This window comes from Chaetodon trifascialis, chromosome 9, assembly GCF_039877785.1.
Source record: "Chaetodon trifascialis isolate fChaTrf1 chromosome 9, fChaTrf1.hap1, whole genome shotgun sequence".
Taxonomy (NCBI): domain Eukaryota; kingdom Metazoa; phylum Chordata; class Actinopteri; order Chaetodontiformes; family Chaetodontidae; genus Chaetodon; species Chaetodon trifascialis.
In genome coordinates this window covers 26,121,947-26,141,177 of record NC_092064.1, presented here as the reverse complement: position 1 = coordinate 26,141,177, position 19,231 = coordinate 26,121,947, and the positions used below count along the sequence as shown (strand labels likewise).

The window sequence follows — 19,231 nt, the reverse complement described above, 5'->3', positions numbered from 1 at the left end:
CCTTGGAGCTCTCAATTTCCACAACACAATCTAAAACCTTGTATGAGTGATAAGCCCTTGAAATAGTTGAATGCTCAAAGAAAGAAAATAATAATTAAATGCAGCTTTGGCCAGGCAGCGTTGAAATGAAGGCTTGATGTTGTTGTATAGCTGAAGGCATAAGAGCAGCATCATCTTTTATTCAGTCTCCAGCATGAACCTCACAGACTGAATCCCTTGAAGTGACCAGAAGCAAGCCTGGAAAGCTCTGTCTTTGGGCTCCATCCTTTGGTCAATATGCATAACTGCAACAACAAACATGCTTGTTGGGGTGTCGAGTAGCCTGGGTGGTAAACAGCAATGAATAATCATCAGTTTCACAGTCACTGCTTTCCCTTTATTTCCTATTTCTTGAACGTTTTTGACATTTTCATAGGAGAGTGAACAATATGTGTGTTGTAATGAGAAGTTTCTTTATGCAAAACAAATTTCTCTCTCTTATACAGCCATACTTAGTCCTTCAGACAATCCAGCCTGACACATTAACCAACCGTTTTTGCACCCGGTGAACTGGCTGACAAGAAGTAATCCACAAACCATACAATATTGCCACCGATTAGATCTCACACATCACTCCGAGGGACTTTTCATTTTCCAAATGAGTTATCCCGCCCGCACAAATGATGTAGCCGCATGACATCAAGTGTTAAATAAGCTTTGGACCAAGGCAATCCATTCTACTTTGTGGCTGCAATGTAATGTCTACTCCACCATAAAAATCTTATTTTCTATCCAATGCAGGTAAACGATCTCCAGGGATATTCATGTGCTCGTTTAACTTTCTAATAGAGGACTTTACAGACATGCAGATGGCTTCTCACAACGACCAGATAGGCCTTTTCAAGTGCATCCTGGCATGAGAACAGTTGACTAAAAAATGCATGAGGTGGATGCATGCTTCCAGGAAAAATGCAAGTAGCAAAACAGCATTTTATTTCTATTTTCCTTCACTGCTGTATGATGTCATACATTGCAGATAACAACTGGTGTTAAACTGTTGGTATTTGATTATTTATCTGATTATTATTTGATGCTGATCTGTCACACAGACGAGACACAATTATGAACATCTGCACTGTTGCTGAATTCATGCAAAACTCACGGACTAACAGAATACTCAATTGTGCTAGCTGTTTAAACTGACACTGTTTATTTCAGTGTGCCTCAAGTTCTGCACCAGCAAATGTTACTCTTTCCACCAAAGCTACCCTGAATACCATCCAAAACGTCAGCTAGGCCTTGCAGCACAGTGGGAGACTCTTACTCATGCTTATAAATCCAGACAGAGCTGTCAGATGAGCAGAGGAATAACATTGATTGAACGGCTGTATGTGTGTGCACTGTCAATGGGGTGGGAAAAGGATAATGCCTGCATTATACAGGAATTCAGAAAGTCAATAGCAAAATTTCATTTGCCCCATAAATAGAATGCAGCTGGTATTTTAACTCTAGAGCTCAATACAGAAATATAAATAAAACACAACAGATAATCCACTACAAAAATATATTGAGAATATTACAGTACAACAGAAAATTAAAGATCTTCGTGTCCAAATTTAGAGAGTGAGCGTGAACGTGAGCTTTACTTGTTCATCTTTCATTTTTTCCTGTTTTTTCATGGACATATCGTAATGAGACTCCTCTTTGAAACACTGCCTCTAACCATGATATACTGTATAATCCCCTCCAGATTTCACACGCAGGTGCACCATCTCAGATCGATGTTAACAACTTATTCAGGCTAAGTGCTGTGTTGCCAAACAGAGAACAGCGACTGAGCTCAACACACTCCTCTGTGTTGCTCAGAAGAAGCTAAAGCCAAGCGCTCTGGGTATTGCCTCTCTCTCTGATTTGAGCAGGGCAGCGACTTTTGGAACAAATGGTGGCATATCTCTGGTCCCCAGTGGATGAATTTAGAGAGTTTTCTTCACTTGGCTTTGAGCTACTTTGGCTTCATCAGGAAGGGCCAGTATTAGTTTGAACTGAATGTCACGCCTCAGCAGTGCAGTCGCTCTTCATGCAGCAGGAGCTGCAGCAGACTGTAATGCATGCAGGTGCTGCATTATTGCACCAAAAAGGGAAGCAGTCAGACGTTTCCCCAACTGTAGGGTTTTACACAATAGCGTTGGCAGTAAACTGTGTGGTCGAATCATGAAGTGGCTCCATGACTCAGCCACGGTGTTCTTCCTAACACGCAGCTGCTGGTTTAGCCTTGTTTACCTGGGAAATCTAAGCATTCACAGATAATTGAGGGATTTGACATACACTGTACCGAGGATGACATGCAGGTGCATATAGACTTAAAGACTGAACAGATTTGTTTATATCAGCACTCTCATCTTAAACATCAACACATCTGTCCAACATCGCTGTCAGTGTCAGGCAGTAACAGTGATGTGAGCGAGACTGCAGCTTCCACACGGGTGTTTCAGTGGTGGGGTGGCCCTTCTTAATTCAGATTACAGACTGCACCTGTAAATTGTATGGTTACACTAGACTGATTGCAAGTAGCAGCACAGCTGCAGTGTAAGACCACCCTTCCTCTCTCCCTCCCACCCACACAAAGACACACACACACACACACACACACACACACACACACACACACACACACACACACACACACATATAAACGCACACACTATCCCTCCAAACCCACAATCAAATTTCACTCAATATCTGCAAAGCATTCCCAGCAGGCCTGAAATGTACATTAGCCTGGGGAAATCTATAAGACCTGCTCACATCACTAGTTTTACTTTTGTTCTATAGTCTCAGTGTTGTTCTGTATCAGCTGGAGAGCGGCGGCACAACACCTCTAACAAAGCAGCCCGCTCCACTTAAATCCCTCTGTTTTTGCCCACGTAAACCATAAATCATCCATGGTTCGTTATGACAGTTCCGGCTACGCTCCACCACATTACTTTAGGAAAACATTACGGTTACATGTCCAGATATCCCAAATCCTAAAATTGCTATTCGGTTTTATTTGTTTTGTTTCTCCTCGGTGCCTCAGTTGATGCAATCATGGTTTTAATCGTGGTCAGTTGGTTGGAAGAGTGAGTGATTGAGTGTGTTTAAGTGTGCATGCTGAAGTCAATTCAGATTTTGCTGTCACATCCTCAGAGGCAGAGCTGCTCTCAGACACCGATCACTCTGTTTTGTTGTTAGTCTTGTTCTATTCACTCGTTCTACCATGTTCCTCAACGTCAAAAAATACTCTATCACCATTTCTTAACTGGTCTTGATTGTTTAAAGCTAAGTGTGACCTGTATAACCATGCAGGAGCTGGTACACTGAACTCTGTGCTTGGTATTAGAAATGCATGTGTGCTAATTTTCATTCAACTGAGCCTGAGGGGGGCAGTATAGTGACAGCTAAACTGAATTTATAAATCAGACTGCAACAACAACACAAGCTAATCGTAAACTGTGCTGAGAGTTATGATGATGGATCCCACCAGATGCAACATCCTACAGTGGAAGACAGCAGTGGTGCCTGACAGCCTTGCCTGAAATAAGCCAAGTGTTTCCACTTTCCGTCACAGGGGGTGCCATAAACGGTATTTACAAATTCACAAAATGCCATAATATATGGTGCATACTGGAGCTTATTACAGCACATTATAAATAAGTCCCCCCTAGATATCCATTCCTTTCATACTGCTGTTTTGTGGAGATTACAATCTGAGTAATGTTACGGCCATTTTTCTGCACAGCCAGCCATTATTAGCTGCTTATAAAGCCATCAGGATGAACAGCTAACACTTCCCCTGCATGTTTATGGCAAGGGAGACAGGAAGGAGAATGTAGGTATTGTGCTGCAGCACAAAGGGTTTTGCCTAAGATTTCCCACAAAAGGAGCACATTGTTTATTTGCTTAACCTCTGGCACCTCTGCAGTTATTCCCAGTCTCTCCACAGAGCGGATTACTTTGTTTTAATCCAGCTCGGAGTGCCCCTGCACAGCACGCAACAGTCCTTCGTCATCATAACAGGCCAGGTATCGACACACGGGTCCCTGTTTACCTCCATAGGGCAGAGGGATTAGGAGCACAAGCTTTGATGTCAGATTCACAGACAGAAGTGGAGCAAAGCTAAAGCCTCTCAGGGTTATTATGATATCCAAGTCCATTTCTTTACCAGACGTTATGAAGCATCACACGAGCCAGGAAAGAGGAGAATAAAAAGGAAAATATGGAGGAGCAACTGCAGAAGACTTTCTTTCATCTTATATTATAATTTTATTCCTTTTATTTTATTCATTATTTGGTGAGTTTCTAAGAGTCCACCATGAGATTTTATGTTAGTCCTTAAAGAAACATCCATTGTGTCCGCTGAACAGCTAATGAGTAAAAATGTTATCTCATTCACTATTAGCACTTCAGTAAATGCTGTTCCATTATTTATACTCTGCTGTTGCAGTCCGATTCAATCTATCTATTGTCCTTGTAATTGCCTAGAGGAAATACAAGGGATGTGTTCATTGCTATATGTTGGTATTAGATTTTACAGCAGTGCTACCACCGAGGGTCAGTGTGTTTTGATTATCTCTTAATTTCCCTCTTGGCCTACGGCAGAAGCAGCTCCGTCCTCTCAGCTCTTGGTTTTGGAGTCTGTAAACACTGCCAATGTGTTTTCCTATTGACATAATCACATTGAGTGGTGCTGATGCAGTGACATTTGCAGTAATAGGAGACTGATAATCCTCACACAATTGCCTCTCCACTTTTACACTACGGGGGAGGCCGGGGGGGGCACACTGTGCTACTGCAGAAGATCTGCTGCTTACCGAGTGACCATGAACATGATAGCCTAGCCCTCACTCTTTAACTCTTATTACCCTGTGGAAAATGTGAGTCCTGCAGGATCAAACTGCCTGTGCTGACTCAGTGAATGGGGAGCAGGAGCAGGAAATAAAAGCAGCAAGAGCTCTCTCAAGTGGCAAAGACGAAAACTTCTCTCTGCTCAGCAATCAGGAAGTTCTTTTTTAATCCTCGTGGATTTTTATCATCCAGGCAAATAGCTATACTGTCTAAGGTTTTTAATTGCCTTTTTAAAACCTTGCAGTAATTTGTCCTGATCAGATTTTCTTTTCACGGCTGTATTAAGTCTTGGAATGGCCGTAGAATATAGAATTGCAGCAGTCCTGCAGTAAAAGTTTTAAATTACATACTTATAACCTGCAGCATTAGTCAAGCAGGTGCCATTAAGGCTTATAATTTCCTTGCAAGATGAGTCATACTGCATACCTATATACTGTGCATTTCCTTAACACACCATCATTTAGTCTAACATTTCCATCTCATTAGCTGTTTTATGTGCGGGGGAAGACCTGATGTTCTGCTGCCTGATAGACGGTAGAACCTTTGATATTGACAGCAGACATTTGACTGCATTTGAGTCGTTTATGCAAAGTCAGTTTTGTGCATTGTGACATTTCCAGTTACTGCATGTGTTTGTATCCTAGCTCTCTTTCAGTATGCATTGTCAACACATGGACCCACATCTATTTGGCACTATTGTTAGCATTTCCAAAGCAACTGACTAGACAAGAGTGTGTGAGAGTGCAAATTCACATTTTCAGCCAGCATGTTAAAACTACTGACTTAACTGCAGCTGGGTCAATATAGAAAACACACACCAGCCCACATCCACAAATCTCTACTGATGTCGGTACACAGAATGGATGCACTGTGAATAATATATGCACTTCATCTGTTACTGTGGCTTATAGCCTACAGGCCTGAAACTAAGGACACTTAGATTTTCTGTTACGCTTGCTTTGTACAACATCTAACCAAAACACTAAACCTTGAACTTCTACTAAATAACAACTGAACAGAAACGCCAGTGAGCTGAGGACCATTTCTTAACAAACTTTGTGTTTCAGCTACTTCCACGTCAGATCGGCCTTATCCATTCAAAAGTCCCAAAAGCCCGCACCTCCATGAGCTCTCCCTTGTTCCAGATCACTGCTGACAGTAATTGGAAACAACTGAAAAAGGCTTTGAGCTGGAACCATTTTCATCTATGTCACTCTCTTGCACATATTTGCCGGCGATACTTGCAGTTACTTACATGAGATCTGTGGCAAGCCACGGTGCTTCCCTGTTCGATCGTACTGTTTTGATCAATCTCACCTGCATTCATAACACTCTCATTGGCTGCTATCGGTTTCCTCTTATGGCGATATCTGTCTTTCCCTGCTGCCGTTATCTGCCTTCCATTACATGCAGTAAAACCTCTTTTTGAAACAGCTATCTTCTCCCTCTGTACCCATGTCTATTGCTGTGGAGATCCCTATAGAGCCAATGATCTTCATTTCACCACCATAACTTTCTTTCTCTTGCATGCACTGATTTTCTACTGATTCTGTGATGTTTCTTCTGAAGACCAAAAATGTACCACATTATAACATACCATGTATTTACAGTACATGAATCTAGATATGTACTACACAGGATTTCTGTGCACTAAAATAAGACACTAGCAGCACACATTAAGCGTGTTTACTGTTTAAATACCACTGCTTACGCCACAGATTTGCTGTGTGTAACATTAGAATACTGCAGTTTGCATCAGTAGTACCCAACTGTTTTCTTCAATCAAAGCAACGCCTTTTTGAGATCCCTCGTCACAGTATGGGATGTGAGCAGTTTAACCAAAGAAGGATTTTTCCTCCTCAGACTGTTTCATTTGAATAATCTTTGATTCTGGGGAGATAAAGCTATCGTGTATTTCACAGGGAGAAGAAGCAAAGATCAGAGAAATATGTGTACATAGTAATAATTCAACATCTTTATCCAACCACATCTTCTAAAAATTGTGTTTCTATTCTACCAAATACTTTTATCCAGTATATTTATTGTTTGTCATGAAAATACAGTAATTTCCCCTGGCCAGATACTGTGTATGTAACAGCTTAACTGTACTTCCATGATACATACAGACATGAAACAACATCACAAGCCAACTCATGTAGGTACATCACAGGCCTACGTAAGGCCTGAATGCATTATGGCTGCAGAGAAACCTGCAGTGACACTCAGCCCGTGCAGAAGACAAGCAGCATCACTATTTCAACATCTGGAACAGTGCCACTCTGCAGATAGCATCCAAATACATGAACCAAACTGTCAAAGACCAATCACACTATGGTGAGCCACTCAACCACACAGCACCAGAATACAAAAAAATGATGTTGTAAATGATGTTGACAATGTAAACCGCATGATATGTAAAGAGATGACCTCATGGAAATTGTGTTCGTAGCAGGAACGCCAAACAGAAAACCCACAAACAGCCAGTCTCACACTGCTTACACATCATGGAATATAGGTTTTACCTGTAGAAGAGCTTCCTCTGCATCAGGTCTACATCAAAGGGCATCATCCTCCAGGTCAGCACTGACAGCAGATGGCAGGCTTTGAGCCAGGATACTCCATCCAGATGTCTCCTATAAGAGTTATATGATGATACCAGTGATGTACAGCAAAGCAGTGCATCAAACCTGGTGATGGTGAGTCTGTGAGCAGTTCAGCTGAGCAGTAAGACGGCATAGTTTTCCTCCTAAACCAGTGTCCCACAGATCTGTCATCTCCATTTGCTCAGTAATGGAATAATATGAAATAATAATGAAATAATATTGAAATCCTGCTGCTGAGTTGCTCCATTCGCTGTAGCTTTCCTCCACGCTGTCTGTGGCAAACTGCTGCTGGCCATGCACCTCTGGTTTCTGCTCCTGACCTGAAGAGTTTTCTCTCATGTTTATCTGTCTGACCCAGTGGTGCAGGAAGCATTTAGGTCTTTTATTCAAGTAGAAACAGCAAAACAACATTTTAAAATACTCAATTATGTGCTAGAGTCAGAATACTTATGCAGCAGTTTGTGAGCACTGCAGCATTTTACTGTTGTTGCTGGTTATGGAGCAATTTTCTACTTTGTATGTACAGTTGAGTAGTTTTACTCCATGACAATACATCATACAGTTGTTACCTCAGTATATAAAATATGAATTTTGTTAAGTAACGAGTTGAGTAAAAAGTGTAATATTTTAATCTGAATGCTGGTGAACCATGGAACTAAAGTACAGTTGCAGCATGAAATGGAAATACTCAATTAAAATAGCTCAGTTTAGTACTCCAGTGAATTTACTTACCTGTAGTTATCTCCGCTGCTCTGCCCTTCAAAAGCTGTTGTTTATTAGCATTGTCAAGCTAAATGCTAGTTGCTCAGGGCAGTGCTTGATGTTACCGCTGCTGGTGGCAGTGGCTACACACCAGTGTCACAGTCTCTCCACAGACTAAATCAAATCAAATATCAGGCATTTTGAATTACACTGAGCAGTGAGATGGTGAGGCAACTGCTAGCTAGCTAGCCCGTCTGTGGGCCATATGGGAACTTATTGTTTATTTTTCTTCCCGTCTATTAACTCAGACGCTACATTCGCGTTTATACTCATATTATGCACCGTTAGAAAAGCTAAGATTGTCGTGAATCGACTGATGCAAACCATTTCAAGATACAACCACAACCTGAAGCACTACAAACGGTAACAACAGACAAAGTTCAGAAAAATTCACACAACATTAAGGCAACTCACCAACTCACTCTCCGTGGCCCGTAGCTCATAACACTCGACAAACACGGTCTGGTAACATCGATTAAGGTTCAGATGATCCACTGCAGTAAACATATAACACTTGCCAATTATCCACAGAAAGATGTTTTCTCCTTTTAAATTAACAAGCTATATGCTTCTCATCCGCTTGTTGCTAGCTTCCGGTAAGGTCTACAAACTGTGGAGTGACGTTTCAAATAAGACCTCGCTTCCTCATTTGACCAATCACAATCTGCCATATGAAACCTAGCAACCACAGAAGCCAATAACAATCTAGGTTGAGCTGAAGGGCCTCCCTCTCTACTTCTCTGTGAATGTCAAGCCAGTTGCAGCTGAGTTGATGACTGACACTTTGACTAGCCAATGAAATTCTCAAAACACAGATCCGCCACTTCAGAGTTATTTCCAGCTTTGGCACCTCAAATTAAAGATTTAAGTCATAACAGAAATATGAGGAATTTAGTAAATGGCCTGAAAGATATATAGCTAAAATATACATATGAATATGTTGAATATGAATATATATGTAGATTGCCAAAATTGTGCCTTTGGGGTAATTTATAACATATGGCTCTGCCCCTGCTTAAAGGGCTGCTTATTGGATAAACATTTAAAATACAAACCCACCACAGTGCACATGAATTTCTCAGCAAAGATTTTAGGTCAGTGTCATGCATCCAATGAGTCCAACCCTCCAATCCAAGATGGTGGATCATTTCTGTGTGATGCTCGACAGCGTGGCCATCGGTGGCCTAAAGCAGAGGATTTTGTCATTTTCTGCTGAATGAGTGTCTACTGTAATGGAAGAACTGGGCATCTCTTAATTTCAAACAAAATGCATTGATTTCTTGTTATTTAATAACGACAAATCCCACTGTTTGTTTTGCAGCGTGCTAAAACAGTTTTATCCCTGTGCACTGAGCAGAGACCATCTGATAAAATATATTTGAGATTTTCATTTTTCTGTCTCCTTCTGCCATTGTAACAGCAGCTCTGCAGAGTGCACTTATCCCTGGCCTGCATTTTTGAGTTAACCAAATACAGATGTGCTCACTGCAGGCAAATCTCAAAGTCCACCTCTGCTTCCGCCCCCTTCTTTGATTGGCTGATGGGAAAGGCTGAAGTTAGGGGAGGATGGAGTCTCTACCCAGTTGTAATTTAGGTGTCATGATTTTCCTTTTTTGCTGTCTTTTCCTGCTTTCTTCACAGACACTGACAAGATGGCTTCGGCACATGACAGAGCCGTACTCCAAGCTATATTCAACCCCAGCAGCCCCTTTGGAGACATCCCCGGCCTGAACCAAGAGGAGGAATTAATTGATGATGGTGAGTATTTGCTTCTGACTTGATACGTCTCTACATATCATGTCACAGCTTTTTATGTTTATCATTTCATAGCATATTGAATTTATTTGAACGCATCCCAGACTAAAAAAAACATGACATTTTAATCCAAGTTGAGTTCTGGGTGACATTTCTGTGTTTTTCTTGCCACGGTACCTGTCAATTGAGTTTGAGTGCTTTTTCAACCTGTTTATCTCCCCCTGCCAGACAGTGGCTTTGACACAGAGCTGCTGAAGCAAGTGAAAGAGCTGGAGATGCAGGGTGTCTCGGCAGCAGAGGCTGGGGATTTGCAAGCTGCACTTCAGCTGTTCAGCCAGGCAATCCAGATCCTGCCTCAGCGAGCCTCAGCCTATAACAACAGGGCACAGGCCCTGCGGCTGCAGGGGAACACAGCAGGTACATGCCATAAATTCAATAAGAACCCTTTCCAGTCACCACAGTGTGCTGACATATCAGGCTGTTGAGTCTGAGGCCAGCGTGACACCTTATCAGAACTTTGTCTATCTGATGCACCGTCAACAATGTTACAGTACAGGCTCTGAATTAGCCTTGTTATAGCTACATTCACCTGCTGGCTGTCACGAGGGGGCAGGGTTGTATACACTGAATGTACAGACTGACAGGGATTTTGTGTCCCCAGCATTGTATAGTTTCAGTGTATTACAAAAATGCAATTACAAAAATGACAGATGTAGCAGGTTATAGTTCGTGCATATTGTCATTTTTATTGATTGGATTTTTAAACCTCTTTGGCTCGTGTGATGATTGCTGCGATGTTTTTATACTGCCAGCAGATCTTATTGTCAATCATACCATGCACTCAACACTGTAACATCTTTTTTACTTGCATTGTGTTTCTAAAATTGGAGTTTATATTTATAGCTGGTGCTTTCAATCTAAGTGTAAGCTGATGCCAACTGATGCTGACTAACAAGACCCTCTGAATATTCTCAATGAAACACCTACATGTCTATTTGAAATAATATGCAGGAGATGTGAAAAGAAGTGAGCAAATGCTGAATCACTGCTGTGTTACAGAGCAGCAAAATAGTACTGTAGTACTGCATTCATCAGAAAATGTTGTTTATCAATTGAATATAGTACATCTATTGAGAATATACATAATACATCTGAGACTGCTGTATATTTGGTAATTTATGAAAGGCATGTTCAGTTTCAGTCAACATATTAATATTAGAATGACTGTAGCACATTTTTATTTACTGCATACTTGACAATAATCGGTGCAAGAGTAAGTCAAAGCAAATTCAGCTCCATTACTCAGAGTGAATATTGCAGTAGACTGACTTAAAACCCACACTGAGTATCCTGTTTAATATCACAGACTGAAAATCAACTTTCCGGACATGTGTGTGCCTCACAGTGCTCTTCTCTCCTCTCAGGAGCGCTGCAGGACCTGGACCGAGCCATCTCTCTGAGCGGCGGCACTGGGCAAACGGCCTGCCAGGGGCTGGTGCAAAGAGGCCTTTTACGTAGATTGGCATGCCAGCATGATGAAGCCAGAGCAGATTTTGAGAAAGCGGCTAAACTTGGAAGTGAATTTGCTCGACAGCAGGCTGTTGCTCTTAATCCATATGCGGCCCTGTGCAACAAAATGCTGTCAGAGATGATTAATACATTGCGCAACCCAGCGTCAGAGATGAAATAGTTATTACTTTTATACCTTTTGTGTTTGTCTATGTGGTTAATAAAACAATATTTTTAGATTTTCATGTCCTTTTTGTGCTACTGACAGTGCTGCTGTGAAATAAATAAGGCCAACTGCAGGTCAGATTTATGACAGAGTTTATAGTTTAAATGACATGCATAGATGACAGTCTAAATTAGAAAGAAAGCATGCACTGCTGTTCAATCAAATATGACACAGGCCATGGTCTCATGTTCAGCATGCAAATATCAATTTTGTCTTTTGAGGTACTTCAGCTTTTCTCCAGTAGATGTCAGTCCTGTCTTGTTGAAAACTGTCAACAACAGCGAAATGGAAATAATGCTTTTCAATACAAGGATGAGCAAATATGGAACAAACAACACTCGTGGGCTCAGTATGGCAAACAAAAGCAAGTGATCTGATATTACAGAATATGAGGCCCTCTCTCAAACACTGCATCAGGAAATTTGTGAATTTAGTGTCCTCAGAGGGGTTATTGAAGTTTCATCTTCTCTCAATAAACACTGCATAGATAAATCCATTTGAAGCATTTTGCCGACTTACTGCACAATTGAAATGATTTGAGGAGACGTTACAAGAAATAGAAGCTGGGTAAATCACATCACAATTTTCAGAAATTGCATTTTTTGCCAAAGTGAATCCTTATACCACATATACGGTATGTGTCTGCAGGGCTTCAGCACACAGTTTCCCTTCTGTTTCTGTACTGTAGCTGTATATGCGGAGGCTTTATCCACTTCACAGTTTTGTGGGCGCATACATATCACATCTGAGTGATTCTAAACATGGCATCACTCGTGTTGTGGTCCGCCCACTGAGCTCAGGGACCACGAGCATTAACTTTTATGCTTTACTTGTGCATATTTGTCTCTGACCTCTCCCAGGCAGGCCAAAGCCGTCGGCTCAGTGCGCTCCTGTCTCTTGTAGAAGGAACACGTTCTCAGGTGATCTGACATGGAAGGAGTGTTGCTGAAGCTCCATTTGTCCACAGAGGAAAACAGAGAGCTGAACTCCCAAACCTGTAAAACAGACAAAGCTGAAGTAGGTGTAGGAAGCTGCGGCCAAGGCATCTACCAATTGTCCTGCAGCTATGAGGATATGTTTATGTTTGATATCCAAGGAATCTAGATCATAGAGTATTTTTATCACAACACCAGGGTGGGATGTTATTTCTGTATCTGTCCGTTACAAATTTATACAAATTATTACGCCCTTCATTGGGGAGCAAATGCCCAGCTGTCGCCACACAGTCTTCTCAACACCTTGTTTCCATGAATGATCACATATCTGACTTGTTATGGTAGCACTGTGTTTACTGGCACCAAGGCCTCAGGTCATTCCACATCACTGACATCATCAGCATGCTCTTTGTCCCATGACCACTACAGTACAGAGATAGTCAATGTAAGAATACACACTGTGAACTTATACCACCTTTAGTACCTCCAGCAGAGAGGTTATGTTGTTCGTATGGGTTTGTTTGTTTGTTGTCAGGACATCTGAAAACTGCTAAACAGATCTGAAGAAGAATCGGTAGAAAGTTAACCCAAATTAAAAGAAAACCTGATTTGTTTTTTGTTCAGAACTGTGAAAAGAAGAAGATTCAGTTTTTTATTTGCTATCCCTTTGTGATCATTTGACATCAACTGCTATAACTACATATTGTGCAGTTGCAACCAAAACTAGATAACATGCAATCACCTACTTCAAGAAATCGTGTACATCTGATGGCATTTCATGTACCACAGATACATGATGAATTCAAATGGCCGTAGCTCAATGGTCATGAATCTGTAACACTTAAAATGTCATCTGTTGTTTGCTCAAATTCCAGACTGGATTTAGATAATCTCCAAAAATCAAGGCAGCTGGAGGCATCTGAATGCTCAGACCAGAAGACCACTAAGCGTCCCTGTGGCCTGGTGGTCTAAGCCATGGAGTCTAAGGTCTAGCTCAGTGGTCTAATGTTAATACAGCCGCACTGGTTTGAGTCCAGCTGTTGCATGTGACACCTATCACTCCTTTTTTTCCCTGAATCTCTCTACTGCCATTTATCGAGGGGAAAAATCATGGCAGCTAACACCCAATTAGCATTGGTTGTTTGTAACTACAGCAAAAAAAATAAATTCAGGTCTAGAACCAGTTGCAAATTTTTGATTCCTATAGAGCTACTGTGTTTTTTGCTTGTTTGTTTTATCTCATACAGTAGAACAAAATTTCCATGTTGCAGCACTAAATGATAGTTAAGCTCGGCTGTTTAGTCAACAGGCATTTTTTGACTAAACAGCCAACAGCAAAGTAAGGAAAGAAAACAAAATGTCCTTTTTCCAAACACTTCTTCGAGGTGCCCTACCCCCCATGCTGCAGGGTTTTGAGAAAAACACAGTCAATGTGGCAAATGTCTACTGGCTGCTTCAGTGGGAACCCATAAACTAAAGATGGCTGTGATTGCGTTTGTAATATTGTAAGAGAGGACTATGGAGAGTCTGGAGGGTGTCCGCAATTCAGCAGCTGTCATGTATGAATGACTGACATTTCTAATGACAGAATGGTGTCAGATACTGAAGGCAACTGATATAGAAATTTGATCGTGTGTTTACTTTGCCTTCACTGTGTACAAGGTTGAGATCAAACAATACTGCATATGGATGGAATAGTAGCATAAATAAAGAAATATGATAATATAATAGGAGTTTCTACTGCAGTTCACTTAGCATAAATAGACAGAAGATTCAAGCGATTAGTCTGAAATAATACATTTAATTTCATGAAACTGAAAAATCTTAAGGATACTTGCTTTCTTTCGACATTTCCAGGAGCTTCCCCCGTGGGAATATGTCTTTTTCTCCCACTTGAGCGAGACCATCCCTCTCTCCTGCAACAATGTGGCGCACACCTCTCTCATCAGATGGGAGACCTGGGACAGCTGAGATAATGTAGAACTGTCAAGGTACCCGGCAATGTGCTGAAGGATCTCCAGGGGCAAGCTGCTCAGGGGATCCAGATTATGTTTGCCATTTCTCTGAGGGCCTCCACAGAGGGATGAAAGGACTTCTGGCTGGAGGACAAAGGCGCTGACATCTTGGCAGAATTTGATTGTAGCCTGGTGACCTGCAGGGTGAAACCTCGTCTGGGTGAAAGTGCACCCGAGGTACGCTAAGGGGCAGCGCTGTTGGAACCAGCCGCTCAGAGAGGCCTGTATGTCAGAGTGCACATTCCTGAAGTGAGAGCGGTACTCATCACGGCGAAAGAAGCGGCCACACATGTAGCTGAAGGCTGAACTTGTTTTGTTATGTCTTCTAGTAACAGACTCAGCTTCGACGTGTACATAAAGAGCATGAGGTTTGTCTGCAGTGATATCAGCAAGCGATGCGTCTGCTTTGAATGGAGCAGAGGCGAAGTTGTATGTTTGTGTTCCTTCATCCACATAAAGACCATCTATCCCCACACTCTCTGAGATTAAATGTCCTTTCAGTTCCTTTTCCAGGGAGCAAAGGAGTGTTGCACCAATCTCGTCACACTTTGGAAGGTCCTCAACTGACACATCCAAATCTGCGGTGTCAACACTCTGGTGCGTGGTCTTGGCCTTGTGTGCCGGGTCCTTCAGGTGATGACGCTTTGCTCGATAGCTGGTAGGAACGTTGAATGTGTGGACAGTTTCAACCTCAATGGGCTCCAGATTCCCATAAACAAAATCCCTTTCTCTTGGAGTGCAAGCAGCAAGCTGGCCAAAGTTAATCAACATTGCCCCGTGGTGCACCAGATACATGTTATATTCAGCAATGTTGACTTCCTTGCCTAACCTCTCAAGGACCCCGTCCTGCCATGGCGCGAGGCCAGTTGTACCATTCATGCTTGAAGAAGCAGCAGCGTTCTCTTGGCTCAGCTGTGAGTCTCTTGTCTCCTGCTGACAGTTTGATGATTCTTGCTCTTCCTCTTCCACTCCTTTTTCCTCCATCTTATCCAGGTTTTTGACAGTTTGCTTGCATCCATTCATCTCCTTGTTGAATATCTTCTCCCAGGAGCAGTAGTTCTGAATACTATCCACATCCCTGCTCTTTGCCAAAGCATCTCTCTCCTCTTGGCTCAGTTCTTTTACCTCCATCCTTGTGCAGCCATTTTCTGTAGATTTTCCACAAACTAAAGAACAGGTTGCTTCCTCTGCAGGACTGTTGACCCCAGCAGAAACATCCTGAAGGACAGAATCCTGCACCATCAACTCAGGAAAAATGTTCTTCATTTTGATGGATCGAAACAGCAGCTCTTGGTCCCTGAGAGCCATAGCAACGTCAAGGTTTTCCTCATTTTTAGGGTTTTCTGAAACATTTTTGTAGAAAGTCAGATCAGTTTCTGAAACAGGCCAGCGGTTCCACTCCTGGGAACAGCAGACCACGCTCGCAGGACAGACCTCCAGGTGTTTGGCCAGCCTGTGGCGTAGCATGGTGAGAGGACAGCCATAGGCCACATTGATGCAGGGGACCGTCTCATTGGGACAGAGAAGCTGGTGCTCCTCTTGTTTGCACATATGGAGGATGGCGCCACAGTTTTTATGGCATTTGATGACCATGCATGAGACAGAAATCTGCACTGGGACTTGACAGTGGATATTGTAACACTTGTCACAATGCTCATGATGGCCTCCAGGCATCTTTCTGTTCTTCACCTTAAAAGGGAAATAACACAACACAGAACCGTAGGCAGCGTTTCTAGGCCCATACTGAGGCTAATTAAAAGCTATAACAGTAGTTGCAAGTAATGTTAGAATCATATTTTGTTAGAGCTCTTACATGATGATGTCAAACTTTGAAAATAAATGCATTTACCATTTTAGATGACGGACACAATGGTCATCTGAGAAGAGTTTCAAGCTGGAAACACTGTTGGAGAACCTGGAAAACAATACTGTGCATATAAGGCACAAGTCAACAAGTACAAGACTATTTGAGAGTAGAAAAGTAAAGACAATGGCAACGTGTGGTCTGATGTACAGAGTTAAAATGCATAATTGATATGCATAAATATTATGTCAAATCTTAATTTTAAAATATGGAGAAAATATTGATATAAATATAAATATGTTATCGTAAGAAAACAAAGAGGAATTACATGCTCAGCTCAACCAAAGACTTTCTAATAACAGAAATCTACATTTTAGTGAAGAGTGAAAGTGCAAACTGCAGCAATAACAGCAACGTTTCTCACCCTTTGTTCTCCCGAGGCTGTCACCTTGTGTTTGCTGGCACCTCTGAGTAACCTCTGCACTGTGTCTGGACATTATAAATGGACCCAACAGAGGGGCGGACAGGCCAGTGGGACAGGGCACCATTGTCACACAGCCGTTAAGAGCCAAGGTCAGGTTACAACCCCCACCTCCGCTTTACTGTGAAAGGGTGGCGATAACACCAGGTAATCCAAGTTCTCAGTAGCTAAACATATGGTTTAACTACCGTTTGCTGAAAACAACATCTGAGCATGTGCAATACATTGCCTGCACATGCACTGCCAACCCTTCATACTCCATTAGCAGTTATCACATGTTTGCATTCCCTTCCCAGTTTATAGCAACATTTGGAAACATTTAATTATAAAGCACTTTCTGAAATATCTTTGAAATCATTTTACAGATGGGTTCATCTGATAACTGTTTTTTAGAGGTGAAAAATTAAATGATTAATCATAAGTGATTATTTCTTCAAAAATGTACACAGCGTAGTGCTCTAAGTGTGTTTGTCCGGATCCTTGTCCTCCACTAGATGTCAGTCACACACTTTCAAAAACTCATACAGCATTTCTCCAGCAGCTCTTTCTGCTGCCAGATGAAATTCATATCATGGATTAGTTAAATTCTTCAGGGTTACAATACAAGATCAAAAAGGTATTTTTTCATGATGCTCTGAAAAAACGCAGGTTCATTTAAATTCATCTCAAGCCTGTGCTGTTGATTTTGTCCCAGAACGAACTGAAAATTGAGGCAGTTTTAGGATGCATGTGTAATTTTTTAAAGGAATTAGCTGGAGGGAAACTTATCTTCATCAAGTGATGTTTTGATTCAATACAGAAACTGATTCTTTCTCAGAACCTTGTTTCATCTGTGGAACAGGCCCAATAACTGTCTCTTTTAATTAATTCACTGTTCATTGGTGTCATAACACAAACCTCTGCTGCTCTACAACAGCAATAGTTTTATGGTACACACAGGCCTACAGGAGCTCAGTATTTGTTGACTCCTACACGGTGTGAATGTTATGATCTCAAACTGCAAATTACACATAAAAAGGTGCACATCTGTCTTTGCGTGTGGTTTCATATTCATGCCATCTTTTTCATTCATTTGCAGAAATTCTGTGTTGTGCAACATAATGGGGTATTGATCCAGTCTAACTAGTGTTAACTAATTACACTCATTTACATTAAAGTGGGCTTAAATATCACCCCCTTCACCCCTCCACATCACCTCGCAAACACCTCCTGACACTCACTTTCCACCTTGTGTAAAATGTGCTGGATCCACAATTTGCATCTGGGAGCCGTCGTTCAATTCTTTTCCACCTGGCACAGACGACAATAAACAGCTTATCGGAGGCAGCTGCTTCGCTCTCTATAGGCTCTGCAATCAGCATACATTTAATCAGACTGAGAGAGAGACAGGCTTAGTCTTGAAGAAAATATTATTTCCAGCCCGTCCTCACCAGAACAACGGCTGGATAGCTTGGCTGTGCAAGCAGCTTATTGCAGCCCGTTTTTACATTTATTGTTAGGCAGCGACCTCTAGTGGTCCTAATAATTATGCTGGGATAACAGAAGTTAGGTTATGAAGTTTAAAGAGGACATAGAGGGAGGTGGGGTGGATGGATGGTGTCAGGCAAACACAGGACTTTTAAACCTATAGAGCTACTGGCCATTGATGGACGGACCATTTATAATAAGCAGCTGTTGGCTGTCTGCATTGATTCACTGTTGTTAGTGGTAAGCCTTTACCATAATGCCATTGACTGACCAGATACTGCAATTTGAAGGTTTAAATTACATTATTGATATTGTCAGACAGGACAGGAGCACCTGACCTCCTAAGTAGCATTGCTCAGGAGCAGAATATAGTGTTTCAGCCACACAAATGTGCCAGTTTTGAAGGAATAGTTTGACATTTTGGTAATACGCTCATTTACTTCCAGGCAGAGAGTTGGATAAGAAGCTAGATATGACTCATATCTATCCATTAAATATGAGGCTACAGCCAGCAGCTAGTTAATTAGCTTAGCTTAACATACAGTCTAGAGATGATGGAAACCTAGTGAGGCTCTGTCCAGAGGTATCAAAATCCACTTATCAACCCGTCTAAAGCTCACTAATTAAGACGTTATCTCATCCTCCTTTGGTTAATGCCGACAAAAACCAAAATCAATTGGTTGTAAGTCTTTCAATTTTTTGGATTTATTCCAAATTTACATAATAATTTGAGGATTTTGTAATGTGTAACAGGACAGTAAAGAACAAACTACTGCTTATTTGTCTCTAAATCAATAATTAATGGAATATT

The 19,231-nt window shown here is 41.6% G+C and overlaps 2 protein-coding genes across 2 annotated transcripts; one reads left to right on the top strand and one right to left on the bottom strand.

Moving 5' to 3' along the window:
• The first annotated feature begins 9,846 nt into the window (after positions 1-9,846).
• Positions 9,847-12,213, top strand: ttc36 (tetratricopeptide repeat domain 36). The gene is made up of 3 exons (XM_070970979.1): positions 9,847-9,986; positions 10,212-10,400; positions 11,408-12,213. Exons 1-3 carry the CDS (start codon positions 9,881-9,883, stop codon positions 11,671-11,673), a joined length of 561 nt encoding a protein of 186 aa, XP_070827080.1. The 5' UTR covers positions 9,847-9,880; the 3' UTR covers positions 11,674-12,213.
• Positions 12,214-12,530: 317 nt separating this feature from the next.
• Positions 12,531-16,351, bottom strand: LOC139335949 (F-box only protein 40). Its single transcript, XM_070969732.1, has 2 exons — positions 14,492-16,351; positions 12,531-12,713 (listed from the first exon to the last, which is right to left on the bottom strand). Exons 1-2 carry the CDS (start codon positions 16,340-16,342, stop codon positions 12,531-12,533), a joined length of 2,034 nt encoding a protein of 677 aa, XP_070825833.1. The 5' UTR covers positions 16,343-16,351.
• Positions 16,352-19,231: the final 2,880 nt, after the last annotated feature.

Bases quoted from the DNA above. Each gene is read 5' to 3' on its own strand.
- ttc36 (XM_070970979.1), top strand. From the start codon at position 9,881: ATGGCTTCGGCACATGACAGAGCCGTACTCCAAGCTATATTCAACCCC. The intron at 9,987-10,211 runs GTGAGTATTTGC...TCCCCCTGCCAG, and splicing joins GGAGGAATTAATTGATGATG to ACAGTGGCTTTGACACAGAG. The intron at 10,401-11,407 runs GTACATGCCATA...CTCTCCTCTCAG, and splicing joins GCTGCAGGGGAACACAGCAG to GAGCGCTGCAGGACCTGGAC.
- LOC139335949 (XM_070969732.1), bottom strand. From the start codon at position 16,342: ATGCCTGGAGGCCATCATGAGCATTGTGACAAGTGTTACAATATCCAC. The intron at 12,714-14,491 runs GCAAGTATCCTT...TCTGTTTTACAG, and splicing joins CCTGGAAATGTCGAAAGAAA to GTTTGGGAGTTCAGCTCTCT.